The sequence below is a fragment of the Ovis aries genome, chromosome 12 (assembly GCF_016772045.2).
Source record: "Ovis aries strain OAR_USU_Benz2616 breed Rambouillet chromosome 12, ARS-UI_Ramb_v3.0, whole genome shotgun sequence".
NCBI classification, from domain to species: domain Eukaryota; kingdom Metazoa; phylum Chordata; class Mammalia; order Artiodactyla; family Bovidae; genus Ovis; species Ovis aries.
The window spans coordinates 19,044,774-19,070,877 of record NC_056065.1 but is presented as its reverse complement, the minus strand read 5'-3'; the positions used below and the strand labels follow the sequence as shown (position 1 = coordinate 19,070,877).

At 37.9% G+C, this 26,104-nt stretch overlaps 1 protein-coding gene across 1 annotated transcript in view; it reads left to right on the top strand.

Moving 5' to 3' along the window:
- USH2A (usherin) overlaps positions 1–26,104 on the top strand; it is a 983,289-nt gene that overhangs the window by 27,987 nt on the left and 929,198 nt on the right. Inside the window, exons 3-4 of the mRNA XM_060396021.1 lie at positions 14,560–15,249; positions 18,805–18,970. Of these exons, the coding sequence (XP_060252004.1) occupies positions 14,765–15,249; positions 18,805–18,970 (651 nt within the window). The 5' untranslated portion in view covers positions 14,560–14,764. The remainder of the gene's footprint in view (positions 1–14,559; positions 15,250–18,804; positions 18,971–26,104) is intronic.

The following is a 26,104-nucleotide window of genomic DNA, read 5'->3' as shown; positions in this document are numbered from 1 at the left end:
CATTTTCAGGAGCTCCCAAGGCTACTGAGTTTCATTACAGTACTGGCTGTTGTATGTTCTTCCAGAATCTGAAGCTGCAGCGTGGAGTGTGGCTGTCCAGCATAACGGTTGATTGCCCAACTATGAGCTGCATTATAGATTTGGCTTGTTTGTTTACTCATTTAACAGATCATTAATTACTAGGTGTGTAATTGGAGAAGATGTAAACATGCATAGTGTCCCTCCACTCTGAGCTGCTGAGGAGCTAGTCTCAGAGTCAGTCTTCAAATGACTCTCCTGTAGTCCACTGTCTTTCCCCCAGTAGTAAATGTCTTGTTGGGCATTTGCCCACCTGAGTCATTTCTCTAGAATTCTACCCTGCTTTTGATGGATCATCTGCAGATTATATTCTAATTCTATTTCAATTCTGTTGGCCAGTTCTGTAGCTGCCTGACGAAGAGCCCCTTCTTTGTGGTCAGAGTCTTGTCAAGTTAGGTTACTCTCTATTACATTCTCACTGCAAGTTGCAATTCAAGTATAGATATTTACCCAAGCAGAAAGAATTTTAATACTCTTATAGTGTTACTTCAGGTTAAAATCGTAGTTGATTTATTTGCTCGTACATGAAGTGACTCCCTTATTGCCAGTAACTTCAATCTTATGAAATACTTATTCAAAACTATGCTTTACTTCTCATTTCCCCCCCCCGCCCCCATCTTCAAGGATTTTTCTCTGATGATCCTCTGAATGTGCTTTGTTAACGTGGTTCTAGAACAATAGAATTGATGGCATTTGAACATACTATTGCCAAAAGGGGCTGCTTCTGTCAATCTCAAACTAAGGACTTTTTATTGTCACTTAAAATAAGATCTTTAATTTTTTTTATTTTATTTTATTTTATTTTATTTTTTTAGAGTACGTGAAGTTGAACGTTTATTGGGAAACTTGAATTTCTTGTATACTGAAAATATTTTTAAACCGTACATATTCATAGGCATAATACAAACACCACCTACAATACAAACACATTTTAATAAGGTTCTCTATGAATATTAATTCTAGCCAAAAGAAAATCAGGTAAACCAGTTCTGCGTATCTTTTATCTGCCTTGATGGTGTAATCCAACAATTTAAGATATAAACAAAGTAAGCTTTAATTTTTTTTAAAAGCAAAAGGCCAATTCTTAATTTCAAGAATTTTCTTAAAATTTATATCTGTACATCAGTTAGCGTAGCACAGTGCCTGATAGACTGATGATGCTCAGTTCAGTTCAGTCCAGTCGCTCAGTCGTGTCCGACTCTTTGCAACCCCATGAATCGCAGCACGCCAGGCCTCCCTGTCCATCACCATCTTCTGGAGTTCACTCAGACTCACATCCATCGAGCCCGTGATGCCATCCAGCCATCTCCATCCTCTGTCGTCCCCTTCTCCTCCTGCCCCCAATCCCTCCCAGCATCAGAGTCTTTTCCAGTGAGTCAACTTTTCGCATGAGGTGGCCAAAGTACTGGAGTTTCAGCTTTAGCATCATTCTTTCCAAAGAAATCCCAGGGCTGATCTCCTTCAGAATGGACTGGTTGAATCTCCTTGCAGTCCAAGGGACTCTCAAGAGTCTTCTCCAACACCACAGTTCAAATGCATCAATTCTTCAGCACTCAGCCTTCTTCACAGTCCAACTCTCACATCCATACATGACCACTGGAAAAACCATAGCTTTAATTAGACGGACCTTAGTCGACAAAGTAATATCTCTGCTTTTGAATATGCCGTCTAGGTTGGTCATAACTTTTCTTCCAAGGAGTAAGTGTCTTTTAATTTCATGGCTGCAGTCACCATCTGCAGTGATTTTGGAGCCCAAAAAAGTAAAGTCTGACACTTTTCACTGTTTCCCCATCTATTTGCCATGAAGTGACCGGATGCCATGACCTTTGTTTTCGGAATGTTGAACTTTAAGCCAACTTTTTTACTCTCCTCTTTCACTTTCATCAAGAGGCTTTTTAGTTCCTCTTCACTTTCTGCCATAAGGGTGGTGTCATCTGCATATCTGAGGTTATTGATATTTCTCCCAGCAATCTTGATTCCAGCTTGTGTTTCTTCCAGTCCAGCATTTCTCATGATGTACTCTGCATAGAAGTTAAATAAGCAGGGTGACAATATACAGCCTTGACGTACTCCTTTTCCTATTTGAAACCAGTCTGTTGTTCCATGTCCAGTTCTAACTTTTGCTTCCTGACCTGCATACAGATTTCTCAAGAGGCAGGTTAGGTGCTCTGGTATTGCCATCTCTTTCAGAATTTTCCACAGAGTATCACTTAAATTGCTTTTGTGGTGGTGGTTTAGTCCCTAAGTCATGTTCAACTCTTGTAACCCTATGAACTATTGCCTGCCAGGCTTCTCTGTCCATGAGATTTCCCAGGCAAGAATACTGGAGTGGGATGCCTTTTTCTTCTCCAGGCAGTCTTCCTGACCCAGGGATCAAACTCATGTTTCCTAGTCTCCTAAATTGCAGGTGAATATATTTTTTTAACCACTGAGCCACAAGTGATTCCCAAATTGCCTTAAGGATACATTTATAAAATATAAGAAAAAGTTTTATACTAAAATGTTCTGATATCATTGCTTTAAATGACAATGCGGCATTTGGTAAAAGCTTAAATGGAGGTATATTTGAGTCTCGTATTTCTTTCTAAATATTGTTGGTCTGTAATAAATTGCTTAGTATCCATATCTCAGCATCCTGATATTTCAAATAGTATTCATTATTGCTGGAGGGTTTAGTGTAGGTTAGATGAAATAGTAATTTACAACATGATGAATACAATGTAAATTCAGTTAGCATTTGTAGTATTGTTAGCATCGTTACTATTACAGATTGCTCATATACTCATGCTCCTTAATTCCTTTCTTCATGGACCATTTGATTTTGCATATATGTGAAAATACATATTTCACATATATGTACAATATGCAGTTTTACACATATGCAAATAAAATGTAATCAAATATGTTAATGGGTATAGAAAGAGGTAGAAATCATGCTGGTCTGGTCATCAGGAGATCTGGGTTTTGGTTTAAACCCTAACAATATTGAGTCCCATCAGAGTTGAGTCTCACATCGCCTCCCTCAAAGGCAATTTCTGTTTCAATAAAATGTCTTGTTTCTCAAACTATCCATTTTAGTTTTGCTGATAATGATGGTGTTGGATATGTTTTAGAAGCTGCTTTGCAAATGTGTTTTGCTCAAATTTTATCATCCTCTTTATTTTTCAAATGCTTGCTCTTCTTCTCTTTAAAGTCTTTGGCTTCTAAGCATTATATTAATAAACCACATAAGTAAATTACATGAAGAGTTAAGAGACCTTTTAGAAAAGTTTACTGATCCAGCAGATTCCCTTTTATTTCCCCTAAATTAAGACAAAATAGCCTTCAACCGTATACTGTTTGCTTTTTCTCCTAAGCAAAATGATTTTTCTTCCCATCATCATAACTTTTACATCCTCCATTTCACTCTAAATGTAGTGCACATTGTTCCCCCCACTCTTGGGAATGTTTTAGGGGTTGTTCAGCTGGGTTGAGTTTCTAAGACCAGATATACCACCCTCTCTGCTTAGTAAACTGTGGCTGAATCCTGCTGTGTCTTCATGTTTCCTCCCTCACTACAATGGCATTTTCTCAAAAGCATATTGAAACTCCACACCCATGGGTTTCAGGCAATCTAGGGCTTTCCCACATGGTAAAAGGGGGGGCCCACATCGTCCTGAGGAGTGTGGCGCTTTGCAGAAACTGGAGCCTTAATTGTTGCTGCTCGCCTGCTTGGCTGGAGCTCCATCCTGTGCTCTGCTTGCCTGCCGTCCTTCCCCGCGTTGTGTCATTTTCTTTTTCAGATCCACACGCACCCATTTGTCCTGTTCACCAGCCATTAAATGGCCTGCTGCTACCTGTCCCGTACTGCCTGGCAGCTGTTATATCCCTGCCAGACTCAGCTCTCAAAAGTCACTCTTAAATTCACCTGCCAGGCTCAGTCTGGGCCCTTGCCCAGCCTGAGGAGAAAGAATGGACAGCAGTTAGATGGCCTGCCACACGCTATCAGTGGTATCAAGTTCCCCGCATGTCTTGGTGCAACCTGAAATACCCACACAAAGCTTGTATGCCTTAAACAAATGTGATTCCTGGGCCATCTGAGGGTTTGCATAATTTAAGAAGTATAAGAACATGTGTTCAACAATTTTGATCAAGGCAATAGATTGAGAACAGCTAGGACCTAGATACAGAATAAAAAACCAAGGCTCCCAAAGTTATTTATAATACCCTTGTTAATGCTTTGAACGTTCTCAGAGAAATCTGGAAATCCGATACAATCTACTTTAGAGCTCTGAATTGTATTTATACATTTCTACAGGAAATACGTGTCTCATAAATGTAGGACAATCTTATTCTAAACTAGATGTCCTCACTTATGCTGTTCCTGTCACTTAAAAGGCTCATTGTGTTCTCCTCTGTCTATAAAACTGTCAACTCTCAAGGCACAATTGAGTACCCCAGCCTTTCACAAAACCTCTGAGTTCAATCTTTGTAAAAAAATAAAATAAAAAATGATGGTTACTGGATCTAATCCAGATAGTCTGGGTTTTGCCATTTGCCCATCAAGTGACTTAAGCCTGGATTCTCATTTGTTCACTTTTATTTTAGAAGTAGTATTTTCTCTGTGCAGTTTGTAGGTTTGTTAGGATCAAAAGATTATCTAAAGAAAGTGATAAGCTAATGACAGGAAAATTATGGTAGTATTTTCTAAAAATGTGCTTATTCTGTCTTTGGATGTACAATTACAGAAGAACTCAGTAGGTATAAATTGAAAAAAATATATATATATAAGGAGAGCTAACAGTGAAAACCCAGTCTATTGTTTCTACATTTAGGGCTTGCCTTATGGCTCAGCTGGTAAAGAATCCGCCTGCATTGTGGAGACCTGGGTTCAATCCCTGGGTTGGGAAGGTCCCCTAGAGAAGGGAATGACAACCCACTCCAGTATTCTGGCCTGGAGAATTCCATGGACTATATAGTCCATGGAGTTGCAAAGAGTGGGACACAACTGAATGACTTCACCTTTCACTTTTTCTCTACATTTAACTTGCCAACAATGCTAGGAGGTAGATGACATTCCCATGTTATAGATAAGGAAGTTGAAGCCAAACAAAGGTTTAGTAACCTGTCTAAGAACACACAGTGAATACAGGTGGTGGAGCCAGGGTTCCAACCCAGGCTGTCTCTGCCACTTGCATTCTTACCCACTAACTGGTCCTACCTGTCCCAATGCTTCAGGTGATGATGGATGTGTAGTCCATTCATTTAACCTTATTATTATTATTTTTTAATCTCCCTAAGATATACTGTGTCCCACCACAGCTTCTCTGCATCTTGTGGGGATAGGGCTGGCATCACCAGCAAGGCGTGGTTCTTTGCTCATCTTTTCTCAGTGACTGCTTCTTCTGATTATGAAACATCTTCCACTGTGGTCTCCCAAGTCCAGGGCTCACATTCCTCAGGGAAGGTCTCTGGCTACTCGGACAGGCAGTGCCGTCACGTGACTTATCTCCTCCTGACTTGTTTTATTCTTGACACTGAGAGGCTCCTACAGTCTATCATCCTCTAGGAAGCAAATATTCCACTATGAGGATTCTAGGTCTGGCCCTGAAGATCAAACCATTCCAAGAAGTCAACTTTCATTGAGCCCTTGGGTAAAACTCTAACTCACTCCAAGGAAGGAGGGTTCCTTTACATGGATTATTAGCATTGTCCTAGAATTGATATGTGATTTAGTCCTGTTTGGGGAAAAAAGGTGATTTAATTGACTGAATTTTAAGCATTGCAAGGGGCTGTATTGATTCTGAAAACTGCAAAAGAAAGTAGGTGGGAATTTTCAAGAATAGGAAGCATTTTGCTGAACTTTTTCACAATGTTGAATCCGGTTGGTATAGAGTATACATACCTCATGCTTGTAGAAAATGGTCCAGATTTTAGCAGTAGAGGCATAATGAAGAGTTGATGGTGGGATGCAGATGAAGTCTTCAATTTTGTCTCTCCATATTGCTTAACATTTTTTTTTAAACAGTGTTCATATATTACTTGTGTGATTTTGAAAAGAGAGAAAATGTATGGGGTGGAGGAGAGGAAAAAAGTCAGTTTTTCCTCTCCTTGTTGAATGTGCTTCAAACATAGGTCAGGGCATAGCCATCTGATTGGGTCCACTTGAGCCTGGCCGTGTCTAATTCCAGATTGACTTTTGACTCAACCTGTTCTCTGTTTCAGGAGCAATCTGCTGATGATCGCAGCCATGGTCCTCTCTATCCATCTTACTGTACCAACTTACCAGCTCAGTCATTTACTTTTAAAACATTTTTTATTGGAGTATCGTTGCTTTACAATGTTGTATTCATTTCTACTGTACAACAAAGTGAATCAGCTATATGTGTAACGTATCTCCTCTTTTTTGGATTTCCTTCCCATTTGGGTCACCACAGAGCATTGAGTAGAGTTCCCTGTGCTGTTCAGTAGGTTCTCATTAGTCATCTATTATATACATAGTATCAATAATATATATTAATATATGTTAATTCTGATTTCCCATTTCATCTCACCTTTCTCCCCTTGGTGTCCATACGCTTGTTCTCTATGTCTGTGTCTCTGTTTCTGCCTTGCAAATAAGACCATCTGTGCCATTTGCTAGATTTCATATATGTGTATTAATATGTAATATTTGTTTTTCTTTTCGTGACTTACTTTGTGTGACAGTTTCTAGGTCCATCCACATCTTCACAAATTTCACAGTTTTGTTCCTTTTTCTGGCTGAGTGATATTCTATTGTTTAGGTTGCTTCTATGTCCCGGCTGTTGTAAATAGTGCTGCAATAAGTATTGGGAGGCATGTACCTTTTGGAATTATGGTCCAACTCAGTCATTTACTTGCAACATCTCTCTTGATCTCTTGGCCTCTCTACCACAAACCTTCCTTATGTGTACATTTTTTGAATTTTAAATTTGCCAGCCACACCCTAGCCTGGCCTGCCACCCTATTTGATTTATAATTTTGGTTTAGTCCTTCAGATTGACAGGACCACAGCCCAGGCCACAGCCTATGGTTGATACCCCTGTGTCCTCATCACACTCAGCACTGGGGCCACTTTTACACACTAAGTGGAAGGGCTGATGCTGAGGCTGAACCTCCAATACTTTGGCCACCTGATGCGAAGAGCTGACTCATTGGAAAGGACCCTGATGCTGGGAAAGATTGAAGGTGGGAGGAGAAGGGGACAACAGAGGATGAGATGGCTGGATGGCATCACCAACTTGATGGACATGAGCTTGAGTAAACTCCAGGAATTGGTGATGGACAGGGAGGCCTGGCGTGCTGCAGTCCACGGGGTCACAAAGAGTGGGACACGACTGAGCAACTGAACTGAACTTACACACTAAGTAGGATACATTGGTCAAAAACACTGCGCTTATAGATTCATATTTGACATTTACTCTTCATAATTTGAAAGCACAAATTGTTTCTATATTGACAAAACTAATTCAGTCTTTATATAATAGCTAGTGTTTTCAATTATGGCAGGAAAAATATGATAAAAATAAAGAACATGACATAAAAAGAAAACCAACATTGTTTGAATGCTTCTCCTGTTGGACATGTTAATTTTTCAAGAGGCAAAAACAAACAGCATGAGCCCTTTCACACTTCAATTTCCACATTTGTGAAATGAAGTAAGAACACTTACCTCCTAGAGTTATAGTAAAGATATGACAACTCTGTGTGTGTGTGTATATGTGGAAATGCACAATTGTATATAAATCATGTGCACAGTCCCTGCTATATATGAGACTTTCACATATGGCACCTACTGTGATGACTATTATGACTTTAAATAATCTTAATTATCTAAGAACTAGCCATCTGAATTTTCAAATATGAAAAAAGGCAAGGGGTGTAATTAAAAAAAAGAAAAACAATGACAGATGCTAGGAGTTCTCATCTACCATGAACTGTTAAAAAGATAAAAAAGCCAGAATTAGAATATTATGCTCAATGCATTGGACTTGCCCATTGTAACCTGTGGTTGGACAGTCAGTTAGATAACTGTGTCAACAGTCAACTTATATCACAGAAAGCCACAAAGCACGGGAAACAAAAAGGCAGAATAAATAAAAATATGAAAAAGATAAAAAATAGCAGAATTTGTTGTCATAGGAAAATGTCAATGACATTGATTTTTAAAATAAACTTTTATAGACATTTTTTTATAACATTGAATGATTTCCAGTTTTCAGGCATTACCAGAAATATCTACTGTGAATACACAGAATAAGCTCCCTGGTGCATAATGCTGAGGCTTTCTAATGAATGTATATAAGCGTGAATATGCTGTTTCCTAGGATATACATAGTTTCAACTTTTAAAAATATGCATCAATTTTAAATATTTAGAGTTCCTTTTGATACATGTCCTCCATAACAATTGGCATTGTCCTAATTTACAATTTGTGTGATCTAGATGTGTAAAATAAAATCTCATTGTGATTTTAATTTGCTTGTCCCTAATACTGATGCAATCCAACACTTTCTGTAAGTTTATTGGTCCCTCATGTTTACCATTCTGTGAAATCCTTGTTTATATCATCTGTCTTTTTTTCTATAAAGAAATGGAATATGTGTCTCTGGATTCACAGAAATCACTTAAGCATTCTGTGTATTAATTCCTTTTCTCTTATTTGTGTGACATGTCCCTCATGTTGTGGCTTAGCTTTTTACTCTGTGGGGACGTTTGATGAACAGAAGTTCTTGATTTTAATGTAATCCCATTTATTTATCTTTTATGTTTTGTACTTGTGTCCAGCTCAAGAAATATGTTCCCATCTTAAGGTGGTTAAAGCATCTTCTTTAATTTCAAATGATTTTCAGGTTTTGCTCCTTAACGTTTAAGTCTCAATCTATCTGGAAGTAACTTTTGTATATAGTGAGAAGTGGGGATCCAGTCTCATTTTATCAGTATTTTCCAACACAGGGAATTAATTTTCCTTGCAAAATTTACTAACTAGTTCATCCTTTTCTTAGCGATGTGTTAGTCACTCAGTCATGTCTGACTCTTTGCGAGCCCATAGACTATAACCTGCCAGGCTCCATCCATGGAGCTCTCAAGGCAAGAATACTGGATTGGGTGGCCATTGCCTTCTCCAGGGGCTCTTCCTGACCCAGGGATTGAACCTGAGTCTCCTGCACTGCGAGCATTGCAGGCAGATTCTTTACTATCTGAGCCACCAAAGAAGCCCTTTTAGTGATGTACAGGAACAAAATAAGTGTATACATATGTCCATACATATGTGTGAATCATTTCCTGTGATTTTTGATGTTTCTATTGGATTCCCCCAACCCCCCACTGATCTCTGCACTAATGTTGCACACTCCTAATTTACATGGCCCTAAGTACATCTTGGTGTCTGTTAGCAAAGTCCCTCCCTCACCTTCTTCTATGTCTGTAGTGCCTTGGATACTGTCAATTATTTGCTCTTTTTTAATAAGCTTTGAAATAAACTTCTCTAGTTCCATGAATAACTCTGTTGTGATTTTCATAGGAATTGCGTTGGATTAATAGATGACTATATGAACAATTTATCCTTGTGTTAGTCTTTGAATCCAAAAACATAATATCTCTATTTTCAGTTTCTTAAATGTTACAATAAACTTGATTTTTTCATAGCAGTAATGCATTTTTAAAATTTGTTCCCAAGTATTCTACAATATGGATAGCATCTTTTAGTTATATTTTTTAATTTGTTTATTTCATTCTCTAACTGGTATAGAAAAGTGCAATTGATTTTTGCTTATTGATTTTGCATCACTTGAATTAAACTAAATTATCCTGTAGTAACAACTCTAAAATTTCAAAAAGTTCCTTTAAACAATAAAGGTTTATTTTTCACATATGCTTTGTGTCTGGCAAGCAGACTCTGATCTATGTCTTTCCAGTCACGGCAAGAGGTTGACAGAGCAGCCACTATCTGGATGTGGCAAAGTGGGAGGGAGAGAGCACAGGAAATTGCTTACTGGTCCTTATAGCTTCCTCCTGGTGGTGGCTCATATTTCTCAGCAAAAGCAAGTCATGTGACCATTTCCAAGGAGTTAAAAGTAGTATGTGCCTAGAGAGAAGAGTTCCAAAATTGATGAATAGCATTAATCATATTTACATCTTCTTTCTAGAATCTTGGTCAAAATTTGTCATTAGGTTTTGTTATCTAGTGAAATATATGACAGTTGATAATCATTTGTAGTGTTTATTCTTTAGTTTATATTTTACCTATTTTAATGCATTTGCTAGTTGAATGTTGACTAGCAGCAGTGAAAAGTAGGTGTTCCTTCTCTACTGATCTTAACAAAAGTGCTAATTATTATACTTGTTATTTATGACATTTTTGTACATGAACTGTCAAGTTATAGAAGTTTTCTTTTTTTGTTTATGAAGAATTTTGGTCCTAAAGAAATAAATTCATAAAGGATTTTGGTCCTCAATAAATAACATGAATTTTAAAACTATTTTAATGGTGAATTAATATATATTTTAACATTCAAACCAATTTTACAATTCTGGAATAAACCCACTTTGTCAGGAGATTTATTCTTTTTAAATATTTCTGAATTCAGTTTGCTTATGCTTTATTCAGAATTTTTTGCATTATGTATATGAGTGTGACTGGTCTTTAATTTTTCTTTCTCATATTCTTCTGTCTGTTTTATATTCTCCCTCCTTCTCCCACTCCCCACCTGTCTTTCTCACACACGTTCTCTTTTGCTTATAACTACCTCATACAATAAATTGGGAAATAGTCTTATTCCAATGGTAAGAATGTTTGTAAAAACTGGAATTATAGTTTCCCATATGTGTGGCATAACTGATTTGCACAACTGTCTGAGCCTACTGTTTTCCTTATGGGAAGAAATTTAAGGATAGACTGTAATAGAACTATTCATGTTAAAAATAAAAGCAAAACTTTATTCCTTTTTATTGAAGCATAATTTGCACAAGGAGCACAAATCTTAACTGTAATACTTGATGAACTTCAAAAACTGTATCCATCTGTGTGACCACCACCTGTATTGAGATGAAGACATTTCCAGCCCTCCTGCTGCCTTCCTTGAATCCTTTCCCATTTCTTCTTCTGTTTTAAAGAGAGCATTATGTTGACCTCTTTCGCAGCAGATTAGCTTTGATTCTCTTTGACTTCATATGAATGGAATCATTCTAGTATGTTCTTGGGGTGTTTACCTTATTTCACTCATGATCAGTTCTGTGAGATTTTCCGTGTTGTTTCTTGTAGCAGTAGTTCACTTTCCTTTCATTGATCTTTCACCTTCCAGTGTGTGAATATATACCATAATCTGTCTGTTCTGCAGTTGATGGAATGTGTTGTTTCCAACTGTTTCTTCTTGACTCTAAGTTGGAAATATTTTAAGGAACTTACTCAATTTTCCTAAGAACTCAAGTTCCTCATAAAATTGTCTACAACATTTTCTTATTTTGTAATTACATTGGACCCTCTGTTTTCATATCTAATATTACTTACACATCCACCATTTTTCTTTTTCTAGATTAGTTATGCCATAAGTTAGTTAATTTTAATAGAAAAATCCATGAATGCTGAAAAACCCCAAGGATACCCCTTGATTTTGCCCATCTTCAAGACCTAAGCCTCAAGGGCTTGAAAAACCAAGTTTATTATAGTGAACTTTTCCATAATAATGAGTATCAATTTACTAATAGTTGACTAACTAAAATATCATTTTTTGAACTGTTTCAGAAGAAGGAAATGCTGATTCTAAGATGTCTTGACCATTGGAAAAAGAAATTGCTTTCAACTCTCTGTGGTAGATTACAAAATGGTCTCAAGTTCTTTCCGTTCTGTTATGTGTGCCCCCTTGCAATGTGACTGTTCTTTGAAGAGTGGAGTCAGTTTCGTAGCCCTTGAATCTGGGCTTGGTCATGTGACTTCCTCTGTCAATGGAACATTAACAAATATGGTATAAGCAAATGCCTGAGTAGTACTTGTACATTAGGATCTCCCAGCTTATGTTGCTGGGCATTTTTCTGCTACTATCAGAACGAGCTTAGGTTAGACTCTCACAAGTGTCAAACCAACTGCTAGATGACAGAGTAAGGCCAAATCAGAGTATCCAGCCCCAGCTATGCTAGTTCAGAGCAGAACTACCCAGTGAATCCACAAAAATATGAGAAAGTAATAGCACATACTTCTTTGTATTTAACTAAACTTTCCTTCTGCCACTCTTGCTTTTGCTTTTTTCCTGTATCTCTAAGTCCCATCTAGTGGTGGTAAGAATGCTGGTGCCCAAATCAGTTACCAGATGTGTCTTCAGATTGATATCACTGAATTGCAGAAGTTGAGGGATATGTCAACCCACTGTCTGTCTTTGCAAATCACAGGCAGAGTTTCTGAATGTGGAGCAGAGTCACTAATCTTAGATCATCCAAATTGAGTCATGACTTCTACTACAAAACATCCGTTGTTATGTGGTAGATGATTTCTCATCCCCTGAACAGTGACCCAAAAAACGCACTCTGAAGTACTGCAATTAAAAATTAGTTAATCCTTGGATTCATAGGGCATAAAGAGAAACTAGCCATTGAATAACATGTTCTAAGACAAACATTGGTTGCATGTTTTGTTGAGGTGTGAATAATCCATTTGTCTACATCACTGTGTCCTTTATTTCCAAACATTTTTCCAGGTGTTCAGAAGTTCTTACATGTTAGTGGATTTTACAGTGACATTTGTTTTTTTGATTAAAAAAAATTGCCCTTGAAAGATTATACTAATCAACAAGACAGAGAATAGGATAATTTGACAAAAGGTGAAGATTTCCTCTGGAAGCACCCAGAAGTTCTGATTGATAAAGCTGATATTTAAATGAGTTGTGTTTAAGTCTCTTGGAAGGGAAATTTGAGAGACGGTACTTTGAATTTGTCTCTCACTGCCTTACTAACAAGGAATGCCAAACAACCACATCTGTCATTTTTAAACATTTCTCTAAATATGATAGCTTATAGAAAATAAAAGTGCAATTGGCTAGTTGTTTCCCAAATAAGCTTTCCATTTTTAAGACAGTGGAGGGGTAGTAGTTGCTTTAGGCTATTTCTCATTTAGGATGAGATACCTCAGATGGTTGAAGAGGGTTTTGGATGTAATAACACTACATAAAATTGACATCAACCATGCATTCATAAATACACATATATTCATATCTAATCAAGCAGCTAAAAAGTCAGCAGTCCTATTGCTTCTGTAGTTTAATTAAAGTTTCTGATCCTTCAAATGTACGATTTAGAAATCACATCAGATGCTGTTCATACATTTAGAAGAGGGTGTTCTGGGGTGAAGAACACGGTGACCATTGAATGGGCAACAGAAACTGTATGGATGCAACAAGCTTTTAGAGCATCGGTACATTTGTTGCTCAGGAAAAAGAGCTCTAGGAATTCTTATGTTACTGTCTGATAGTGGCAGATCGTTTTGATGACACGGCTAAAAGGATTGAGGTGCATAAAAGTGGGGGAAAGGGGAGGGGCGAAAAAGGGATTAGAGGATAAGGTGCGCTGCTACTTTAAAATTATGCATGCCTGGCTGCATCCTTGTCCCTCCCACTGCTTGAGGCACTTGCTGAAGGCTTGGGGAGTTCAGTTCCAGGTGGGCCAGCCAGCAGACTGCGCTCTGAGTTTCAGGTAACCAAGCGTTTGCTGCGCAGAATCCCTGACTTGGGCACCCAAGTCTTCCTTGCAGTCGTCCTTCTGCTGTGGCCTATTTGCTGAGACTTTCTGGGGGTTACCCTAGTGTTGCCAGGCAACCAGGGGCAGCGGTCCTGGGAAGAACCATTTGTCACACTAAGGGGCCTGGTTGAAATGCAATAGAGAAATGGTAACTCAGCTTATTTATCAATACAATTACTAACACAGTATTAGGGGTCCATATGTAACCTACAAATAGTCATATGAGGAAATGCACAAGCGTTTGCTAAATACTAAGGCATAGGACGGACAGATGGTGTTGGGTTTCTAATCAGCTTTACCGTGAGCTTAAAGTTGCCGCACATGCTGGGATGAGAGGGGAAGGCCCAAAGTGCTTTGCCAGCTTTATTCGGGACATCTGCAGGTTGGCTCTGCGTTAACTGCATCCCATGTGTGTAAAGGAAATCTATACAGTTCTTTATCTTGTGAAGGAGAGTGGATGCTGCTAATTCCCTGAGGTGGAGTAGCAATCTGAAATTGCTGTATGGGGAAATTTATTAATAAAATATACGTGCATATGTGTGTATCAAACTGGCTGTCCTGTGGACTTTTTCCAGTGCTTGATTTGCCCAATGAAGATAGGTACCAGTGAGTGTTTTGCTATAAACAGTGTACTAAAGAATGTTTTTAAGAAGTTTAATAATGTTTCTTAGGGACTCAGAATCCTCATGCTTAGACTGCACCTAAAGTTTTAAAGACACAGTGGATTTTTCTTGACACTCTACTTTTGATTCCCAGACACCAGCTGCTACTCATGTCTTCACCATCACCACGGAAGCCTCTGGTATTACCCCCGTGTGAAACCACGTCTGCAGTTTCCCGAAAATGGATTTATCTCAACGTTACTTAAAGCACCCCGTGATAAAGTGCTGCTGGCCAGTGCCCTCGGCCTTCCGACTTATTTAGGAACACCTGAATCAGAGGAGAATGCTTTTGAGTCAACATGAATTGCCTGGCTCTTTCTCTGGGCTTCAGCCTCTTGTTTCCAGTCCCTGAAACATGGCTCTTTGCCTACTTTGCTTCCATCTCATGGGCTGACTCTCAGGGCCTGTTCCCAAGGCTGGAGAACGTGGCAGCTTTCAAGAAGGTTTCGGTGGTGCCAACCCAAGCGACGTGCGGAATCCCAGCCCAAAGCACTTTCTGTCAGAGCTCTGCCACACCCGAGGGCCTTCGGGTCTGTCCTCAGCGGCTCTGCGTTCAGGATTGCCCTTACCGGTCATCGCCCCCCACCTACACCAACCTCTTCTCAGCAGGCCTCAGGGGTTGCATCATTAGAGACCAGCGTGACGTGAGTCCCAACTCCCATAACCATACTGCAAGTTTCATTTTTGGAAATCACCAGAGTTGCTTTGCCTCTCCTCCTGCTTCCAGGCTGGCGGCATCATTTACTCTAGCTGTGTGGTTGAAACTTGAGCAAGGAGGTGTAATGTAAGTAGCAGAGGGAGTGTAAGCTTTCCTAGGGTCCTGCAAAGTCAAGGGTATTGCAACTTGAATTCCAACCTAGAAACAAAGAAGGCACTTTGGAATTTAGGCTAACTGCAGACCAGCTCCTACATGAGGCTTTTCTGGTCAACTTCATTTGACCAAATATTTTTTTCCCTAAGTTCAAAGTGCTTTCCCCTTCCATGAATGAAGTGAACCCTCAAGAGTATGTTAAAATAATTTCATGGCAGGCAGACATGTTTATACCTGGCTCATTTCTTTTTTCCCCCCAGTAGTTTAGCTAAACCTTTAGTCTTAGTTTTCAGAGGCTCAGCCAGGCTCACTGTGAGTTGTAAGGCATGGGGACTAGTAATAATGTATACTTTCAAGGTCTTGGTCTAGGCTTGTATAAGCAACCTGCCTTTACTAGAGTATACAATTGTCATTAGGCAGTGAACTCTCTGAGTGCTGGGGACTGTTTCTGCATTCTTGTTTCCCTAGGAAGACTTGTTTGTTTAACTCATTGTGAAAGATGTTCAATAATAAGTTGAACAAATCAATGACACCTCATGTCTGAAAAGAGATCGCTTTTAGCTCTTTGCTTCCAGGTGTTTTTATCCATTAGGAAATATATAGAAAAGCATAAAAGATTCTCAAAAGTTCATGCCATTGAACCCATCAGAAATGCCTTTGGTGAGTTTGGTGTGAGGCTTTATTAACAATTTTTGGTTATTTTTAATAATCACCTGATTTTCATTCTGTAATAGTTTCTAAAATGGATATCCAATGTTTTCCTTAAGTGTTTAGAGCCAATCTGGAAATGAAAATAAATAGGACAGTTTTGAGACTTTTTTTTTTGTGCTTATCTTTCTTCTTCTCACAGAGCTTCTGGCTCTTCCCCTTGTGATGTTTTCTTTGTATGAGGATGTTGGCCAAGTATCTAAAAACTCATGAAACAAACCAGAAAAGTCTTATCATTGCATAAGCAAATAAGACTTAAATATCTTATGATGTTTAGTTTTAATTTGCCAAGTGAAAGTTGGCATTTTTTCATTTTCTTTTATTTGAAGTGAAAATCATCTGAAACCATTACCTCTGTTTCTGTATGTACCCTAAAAAAACCCCCTATTTTCTTACTGTTTGAAATGTCAGTAAATCCAACTTATTTAGTTTATGTAACTAATGTCCAAAGAGTCTTAAAACATTGTCTCTTGACAAATACGGCTAGGATGAAGTTATTTTTTCTAAATTTTTCCAGGGGATATGTCTCTACAAAATTCATCTTCTGTTGGTATCATTTCGTATAAATAAGACAGAGGAACATTTATGGAGGTAGTAGCACATGGTTTATGGTTTAGAGAGTTCCAAGCATCAAGGTCATTTCCATTCTCAAAACTAAAATACCTGTGGGAATTGGGGAATTTCGCAGTGTTTGTACTAGATAAGTAAAACAAACAAAACATGGATTATCCAATTATTGTTTATCCAGGAGCAAAATAAATCCAGTTCCTAAATATTTTGCTACCTGCCTTCCTCTCACATTCATTATCTACCAAAGCAAGTATGTTTACAAGCAAACAAAATAGCAAGGAAGATAATCAATAACATATTAAGAAATGCATTTTCAGTAAGCTTGGGGAAATAAGCCTGCATTTGGCAAATACCTTCTTGAGTAATGGTCAAATTCTAACTTGTAGATTTAAACTCAAGAAAAACGAATGGAGGCAATCTCTTCTTGGATTGTTTCAGACATAGAAGTGAAGAATAGAGAGAAACTTTAATTCCAGTGACTGAGAAATATCCACCTGCTAAAGAGTTGAATCACAATAGAATTTTCATAAAATCATATCTCTGCTTTATATAAAATCTGTATGTCAACTAAACCTATTTGCCCAATATAAAATATATTTTTCATAACTTGATCACCAAATGTATGTGCAAAATAGAATTAAACAGTGAGAGTGAAATAGTAACTGTTAAGTATTCTCTGATCGTATCATCACCTCTCAACTCTCAGAAAGAATGCAAATGAGGAGGAATGATTTGTGAGAGAAACGTGTCCTTTAAGGAAAGTTTTAAAAACATATTTAGCAATAGTTCTGGGTTGGCCCAATCTTACCTTTGCTTCTTTGATTCTTCATACTCAGATCACTAACTCATCATTTTTTGGGGGGAGGGGGAGGAGCTACTATATACCAGCCTATGCTGCTATTGTCAGACAACCCATGAATGAATAGGAAGACAGATGGATGGGTGTTACTTCCAAAGCAGCACAATTAAGTGAGCAGCAAGGAAGGCCTCTTAACTTTGAGAAGGTTGGGTTCCAGGATCAGACCTTATCTTGGAGGTGTCTGAGCTGAGTAAGAGGCAAATGGGTGAAGGAAGGAGCCCAGACTCCTCTGGGACTTGATGATCTTCTCCACCTTGGGATATACCACCTCCTTGAGTTCTTGGCTGTGAGATGCAGGCTCATGAGCATCTTTAATAGCTAGTTACTTGGAGGAGATATTTGTGCTTAATGTTCATGATATTTCTCTTTAAATATCAGGTTTGGGGTACTAATCTCCTTAGGAGATTCTTCTCGCTTCTGCAAAAGTTGAACTGCTAGATTGAAATGTAATTGGAAATGGGCTCAAGTTCATATCTGTTTCTTCTCAGTGGGTACAGAGTGGCTAAGGCACATGCAGTGATATAATTTGTATAAAATAAAATCACTTATACTAAACATAAATCAGTAGAGAATATAGAAAACATAAAACATGTCTCTTTAAAGGGATGAGAAAATAGTGCTGTTGTAATCAGGATATAAGTTATTTTTAAAAATAACATGATTTGATAACTGGCCTTAGAGTTAATTTTTGGAAGATTCTTCTATTTTATCAAAATATTTCACTGTAGTTTTAGAAGATTCCATGACCTTTCACCCCAGGTCATTACCATGATCTCAGTGCCCCAGTTGGGCTCTGTGGTCATGGCAAGCTGGGCAGTCATCTTACAGACACTGGCTTTGGCTTCTGGCCAGTTGATGATGAGCTAAATAAAGACTATAGTTGTCCATTCTCCATTTCATCATGGGAATTAAATAGAGCGATTCTGACTTCAGGGCTAGCAGTTTAGAGCCTTCTATGGACACTAAACTATCTTTACATTAAAAAAAAAAAAGAGGAGGAGAAAATGATTTGCTCTGGTGGCTCAATAGCCAAGCAGAATGTGGTGTATTGTGCCGCTTCCTATAAAAGAAATGGCAGAGGAACTAATGAGCCAATAGGCTAAATATTGGTTTTGCTGGATGATTCAACCACTTGAGCTGCCACCATGAATCTCTAATAAAGGGAGTGAAGGTTCTAGCAGATGTACTGTAAATAAGAATTTTATCTTTATTGAAATTAAAGGGGCTCTTAATTGAAGGAAAGCTGGCCTGAATATGATTACCTTCAGGTACTTGTTCATTGTGACCTTTGATTAGAGTTTGGGATCTGTTGCACCACCATCACTGGACAATGTCATAGCCTGTCTTTTGGTTGGAAACTGACCTTTTCTCTTTTCTGGTTGTTTCCCAAGGTGTGTTATAGAAAAAACAGTGGATGGGCAGATTGTATTCAAACTTACAATATCTGAGAAAGAGACCATGTTTTATTACCGCACAGTAAATGGTTTGCAGCCTCCAATAAAAGTAATGACACTGGGGAGAATTCTTGTGAAGAAATGGATTCATCTTAGTGTGCAGGTGAGTAAAATAAAAAATATTTAACATTTGGTTAAGCACAAGGATCCATCTTCCTTTTTTTTCTTTAAATGGCATCTTCCCATAAGATGTGAAGCACTACCTTTCAGATCTTAACTATTTGTAACTGACAACTAAAGAAAAACAATATTTAAATGACCTAACGATGTATCTTTTGAAATGTCAGTATTTCCCCCTCAAAATTGCAGTGAAAATGTCCACAGGTGCGTAGGACAGTCCCATTTGGAGTAATATCCTCAGGAAAGTTTTGTTTTATTGGCTTAGTATATTTTATTTTGTTTAAAAATGTGTAACAGCTCTTTTGCTGTCTAGTACTAATTTTAATAGTCATGCAGTATTAAGACCTTGGCCTGGATTTTACAGCTGTCTTTTCTAGGTAGTCTCTGATGATATGAATACAATTTGACTGTTGCATTTAAAATGCTGACCTTAGAACTAATGAACTTTACACATCAGGCACTCAAAAGGTGTTATATGATTACTTTAGTTGTCAACAACAGTTTGTGTTTGCCTTAGAAGTTGCTAAAGGCTGAGATAACTGTGAGATGGCTGCTGTTTTATATTTCTTGGGAATAGACAGTTTCTTCTTTGGTTTCTTTAGGGCTCTGGAAGGGTCCAGTGCAGTCTAAAGTCACCCTTGCCCTTTACACCAGAGGTACTGTGTACCATAGTTGCCAGTATATGGTCTCGTGTTGTTCAGTTAGGCTCTGCAACCTCCTGAACTTAGCCCACCAGACTCCCCTGTTCTCCACTGTCTCCTGGAGTTTGCTCAAATTCATGGTGATGCTGTCTAACCATCTCATCCTCTGCTGTCCCCTTCTCCTTTTGCCTTCAATCTTTCCCAGCATCAGGGTCTTTTCCAATGAGTCAGTCCTTCGCATCAGGTGGCCAAAATATTGGAGCATCAGCGTGAGTACGCTCTCACAGGTGCACCCCAGTGTGGTCCATGCCAATGCCATTTGCACTAGAGGACATTTGGAGCCCTTGTGTACTTCATGAAAATCTGATTTATTACATTCCCCCCAACTCTGAAGCAGGTAGACTTCCTTATGTTACTACCATGGTTCTTGGCTTCTTTAATAGAAATTGATTAGAGGCCAGACAAATAATTCAGGCAAGCCTTTACTGGGTCCCCTGCTGTAGTGGGGTGGGGGCGGGGGGGGGTTGCAAAAACAAGTAAGTTTCCCTTGCTTGTTCTTTGAGGTGAGGTGCAAGCTGATTCCTTATATGTGGTGAGAACAGGAACAGGTCCAGGGTCAGACCAGAGAGATGACTTAGGTGGTCTGCTACCTCTTTGGTGATGCTATGTGCATGGGACATGTGCAGTACTCTGATTTTGGTCTCGGCTCTTCAGAAGTGGCACGTGGGTTTTTTCATCTTCTCTTATCGTCCATAATTTGCCCCAACTGAACATGTACATAGTTATTTTAGGTCTTTTATAGTTTCTTATATTTTGTTGCTCCAGGAGACATTTATCCAGGGTTTGATCCCTGGGTTGGGAAGATCCCCTAGCGAAGGGAAAAGCTACCCACTCCAGTATTCTGGCCTGGAGAATTCCATGGACTATATAGTCCATGGGGTCACAAAGAGTCAGATACGACTGAGCAACTTTCACTCATTCACTCAAGCACTGCTGCAAGGGGTCCCAGGTTCCACTTCAAGTGTCTTGAGAATTGTTATTTGGATTTTAAAGTCTATTTCAGTGTAGATACTATTATTGAGGATTTAAATACACTTTAAACATATCTTTGTTTGGTCTGATTGTAACTGTGAAATTCCTCTATGCCTGTGCGCTGCATTGCACTAAAAGCCTTAAAAAGGACATTTAAAATAGAAACGCAGAGAGGTGATTGAACGCAGAGAGGAAATGATTAATTTCCATAGGAGGGTATTGGCAAAGTGATCTTCAATCAGCACGTTAGGCTTATCTACCCTGCTTTTTGGTGGATATGAGTTTAGCAAATTCAGTTGGCAGGGAGCAGGGTTTCTATGCCACCAGGGTTGAAAGGACCTGCAAAAAGGTAGGTCACATCTAATATCTATTGCAGTGATGGATTCAGTCTGTCTATGCTTGCCTCTCATTTATTCAATGGTTAGCAGATACAAGACTTATTATATATCTTGTCCATTCTGACTGCTGCCAGTGTACCAGAACCAGAATTGGGTTATAAAAATATGGAAATAGAAACCACTGAATAAGTGGACTCCACAAAAGATATTGAATGAGTATATTTATTTGTTGCACAGTTTTGTTTCAGTAATGATGAACAAATGCTTTTTACTTGCCTTTATTTTGCCTTACCTGTGAAACTGTGCCATGTTTTGGCAGGTAGTAGTACATTAAAAGCTTTACAAAGAAAGTTTAAAAAATCTAAAAGTGAAGAGGTAACCATGACTGAATTACTCCCCTAGGAGTCAGATGCTCTTAGAGTGCCTATTGAAATCAGCATTATCATTTCAATACATGTCAAATATGAGTCACTTCCTAGTTTAGGCAAAATTTCTTTATAAATCTTTAAATCCTCATCTTCTTTCAAGAAAGGCTAAAGTACTTATGATTTAATGAGACACCTTTATTTCATAACTATTTGACTATCAAGAGAAAACTTGTCCTTTCCAATTTGTGCTCTTCTTTTATTTATTTATTTTTATGTGAGTTTTTTTTTTTTAATCCCTATTCTACTTTTTTTACATTAAAACTACAGAACAAAACAGTCATAAAGCAGGAAAATCATGCAGACTGGATTTTAATCATCTGGTATTTATTGATAGATATGGGGATACCCAGCATTTTGGAGATCTGTATTCATTCAAATAATAATTAAAGAGCAATTATTTAAACTGGAGATCTGCATAGCGTTCCTTTAAATTGGACACAAGTCTGAATACATTTGGGCTTCCCTGGTGGCTCATACAGTAAAGAACCTGCCTGCAATGCAGGAGGCCCGAGTTTGATCCCTGGATCAGAAAGATCCCCTGGAGAAGGGAATGGCTACCCACTCCAGTATTCTTCCTTCGAGAATACCATGGGCAGAGGAGCCTGGCTGGGTTGCAAAGAGTTGGACGTGCCTGAGCAATTAACACCTTCAACTTTTCACTTCTGATATATTTAAGATATTAAGATACTTATAAAGTTATAGATGCTTAATAAAGAAGGTACTCATTCCTAAAAAGTGATACAAAAAGAAGTGCGAAGAATAACAGGTAAGGAGAAGAGAAATCTGACTCAGGTAATGCTACTCTGTAGTCTTAACAAATATACTTAGCTTAGTTTTCTTATGTGATAAGAGGATTAGACTAGATGTGCAAAACAAGGCTTCCTGGAATTCTTTGTTGAAAAGAAGTGTGGGAAGCTGTTAATTTGTGTAGGGTTGTCTGGACAGACATGGTTAAGTGACACAGCCAGCTCCTCAAGTGATGCCTGGGTTTATGCTTTTTCCCCTGCGTCCCCCTGCGGTCTGTAATTTACACAGCAGTGTTTTTGGTAGACTTCTTGGCAAGATATGGACAAGTACAACTTGTAACTCTTTCACTATTTAACGGCAAAGAATATATTTTAAATGTGAAATGTAACTTATTCTCTGTTGCTTTATTATCCAGTGCATCCAAATTCTGTTTAATTTGGGGATCAGGGCCTTCATCATGCTGGGCATAGGACAGAACACATATTTGATAATCTGGCTTAGTCAAGTTTAAAATTGCAAGTCTATAGTTAATGTACATATGTATGTCTTTACTCATCCAATATGGCCACAATCAATTCATTTACATGGTATGTGCATGTGTGTGTGTGTGTGTGTGTGTCTATAAAACTAAAATACCTTTACTCATAGGTTTGGCTCAGAAACCAGAATTTAACTTACATAGACGTAGTGACATAAAATTAATTAACCGATCTGGCCTTATACCTTACCTCAGAGAGTTCACTTAGTGTCAGCTTTCCATCAGTAAAATCGGAATTCTAATTTCCCAAATCTAAAAAAAAGAAATGAGTTTTAAATAATTAAATCCCTGGGCCAAAAAAAATGGTGCTAGGATGAGTCAGACATTCCAAATTTTGGAGGTCTATTTTCCTAAACAAAAAAAAATGCCTGATATTACTGTAATGGATCTAACATCTTTTATTCAAGAAATAGCATTTTGAAGCTTCAACCTGTTGGAAAATGATTAGTTTTTAAATTAATATTCATTCAGGGACTTGAATCTGACATGATTGCCAATTTAAATTTTACTTTGGGGTTTAATATATTGGCTATTTCAAATTATATCAAGCTGAAATTCGTTATGTCATATTTTTTGTACTAAAACTGGAAAAAAATCAATTCAGACTTTTTATTATCAAATGGGGAACACTGATAACATTAGCAGATTTTTTAAAGCTTCGTTTTCATATTGTATCAGCATGTTATGGTTATTTTAAGAGATCTCTTTGGATTTTCTTTTTTTTTAAGTTTTAAAATATGTAAAAGGATTTTACTTCAGCAGTTTGTTAGGGCTTGGTGAGTAAAGCAGCTTGGAAGGATATTGACATTCTGTTGTGTATCATTTAAAAGTAAAACCTCAGAGTTTCCTATGAAAACAGTTTTCCCCTAAATAGTTCTACATGTTTTATAAGACCAATAGCATCAAAGAATCATTAGTAACCCTTTAATAATTATGCTGAAATGTAGTAGTATTCTATAATTAGAAGCTGATGAAATACTGCAAGTGTGGAAGCAAGAATTGGTTTAGCAATGAGTTTTTCACGACATCTATGCTATTTTGAGGACTCCTTGAAACACTGACAAGTCAAGAGCCACAGATGGTCCTAGCTACAATAATGTGAAAAAGAGCAGTTCTAATCTAATACAGAGAAGGGGAAAAAAAAATACATGGGTAAATAAAGTTTCAGGGATCAATAGATGAAGAATAGGAGTTTCATAATCATAGTTTGTTCATGAAATATGTTCTTTTGATTTATGTATTCAATCTGAAAAAGGGAAACTATTGATGGTTCTGGAGAAAAATAAAATGCAATTTAACCAACATTTGTTAGAATAGATAAACCAACTCTCTCAATTAATCTCTGGAGTGTATGCCCATGTGCACACTTTATAAAGGTATTTCCATGTCTCTATTGATTGAGGAATATAAACTGTCCTTGCAACCTCATGGAAGCTTCTTCATTCATTTCAGGAAGCTCTGTGTACTGGGATTCTCCTGGGAGCACCACCTCAACTCCTACCACAAGAGAATCTCAATCCATAGGATTCCTTTAATACTTTTTATTGCTTTAAACTGTAATTATTTACATGTATATGAAAGCCTTCTGTTGGTGTCTAGTCAGTCGAATATTACCCAAGTTAGGGGAAGAGTTTGTCACTTGAAACAAATTAAAGATCAATAGAATTTAACAAAGCTTTTCAGAATAGTCAGTTAAAAATGATGATAATAAAAGCTGTGATTATTGAGCCTAGTTCGTTGTACTGGATTAAAAAAGGAGCCTTCCCAAGGTTAAATTTCCTGCCTGAATTTAAAATCAAGTTTTCCTGACCTTTATCTAAAAAATAATAAATTGCTATGAACCTAGATCACTGTAAAGACAAGAAGTACTTGTATCAGAAGTACAAAGAGTATCAGAATTCTCTAAACGTCCCCTTGACAAAAACCAAGAGCTGAAAAGACATATTTGCAAAGTAAATATAAATTAATTTTCATACATGTTTGTACATATTTGTAATGTCAATGTTTATAATGCTTCACATATTTACATGATTTGCACAAATAATTAAAATCAACATTTTTTATGATTATACTCTCATTGATACAGGTGGCTTAATGCATAAAATAATTTTATATTATGTTCTCAATATCTCTATGGTTTATAACAGTCAGGAAAGACCATGGTGGGCTAAAGAAAGAATATTCTACTTAGCCTTCCCTGGTCACCTGATCCAGAACATACAGAACCAAGCCCTGTAGCAATACAGTAAAAATAAGAAGGCAGAATTTTTACCACTTGATTAGAAAAAGGTAAAACCATCCAAGTAAAAATTAATTTTTCTCTTTGCATGGGACTTTAAAATATCATATTTAGTAAAAAGGCAAAGTTCAATTCTTGATATCTTACTTAAAAATTGTGCAACCCTAGGAAAATGATGTAACTCCTTGAAATGTTAGATACCCACAACAATTGGGCGCAAAGATAAACCCAGCCTATTTAAATTCTACCATAAATGTGACATGTAAAGAAAAAAATGTCTGATGAAGTAGTGATACTTTACAGTCTGCTGTGATGGAACTTACAGTTTATTAGAAAGAAAAGGCAAATAATCACGCCAATGAAAGCCAAATTATGACTTTGATAAGATCTATGGGATCATCTGAAGGACAATTTGATCAAATCTCTGAAGTCAAGAAAGGCTTACTTTGAGGAAATTGTATTAGATGTGTGTATTAGTTTTCTGGGCTTTCCCTAAAAACCACACACTGGGTAGCCTAAAACAACAAAAGTGTATTCTTTTTCAGTAGAAGTTTGAAATCAAGGTATCTGCAAGACCATGCTCCGTCTGAAATCTATAGAGGGGCAGCCTTACTGGCTGCTCCTCGTGTTTACCAGCAGTCCTTTGTTTTTAGACACATTGCTCTCATCTCTGCCTCCAACATCACACGACCGTCTTCTCCATTGTGTGTCAGTGTCTGCTCTTTTTATAAGAACACCAGTCATGCTGGGTTAGCATTCATCCTAAGTCAGTATGACTTCATCTTAACTGGATTATATACACAAAAACTATTCCAAAATAAGGCCATGTTAACAGGCACAGGGGTTAGGACTTCAAGCTGTCTTTTTGGGATTGTCACAATTTAACTGATAGTATGTATTCAAGAGAACATATGGAACTGAACTAGGTAACCTGAGTAGAGAAGAACATTCCATACATGCGTAGCACATGGTGCAAATGCCTTTTGGTAAAAGGGACCCTGTTGCATTCAGTTCAGTTCAGTTCAGTCGCTCAATTGTGTCTGACTCTTTGCGACCCCATGAATCGCAGTATGCCAGGCCTCCCTGTCCATCACCAACTCCCGGAGTTCACTCAGACTCACGTCCATCAAGTCGGTGATGCCATCCAGCCATCT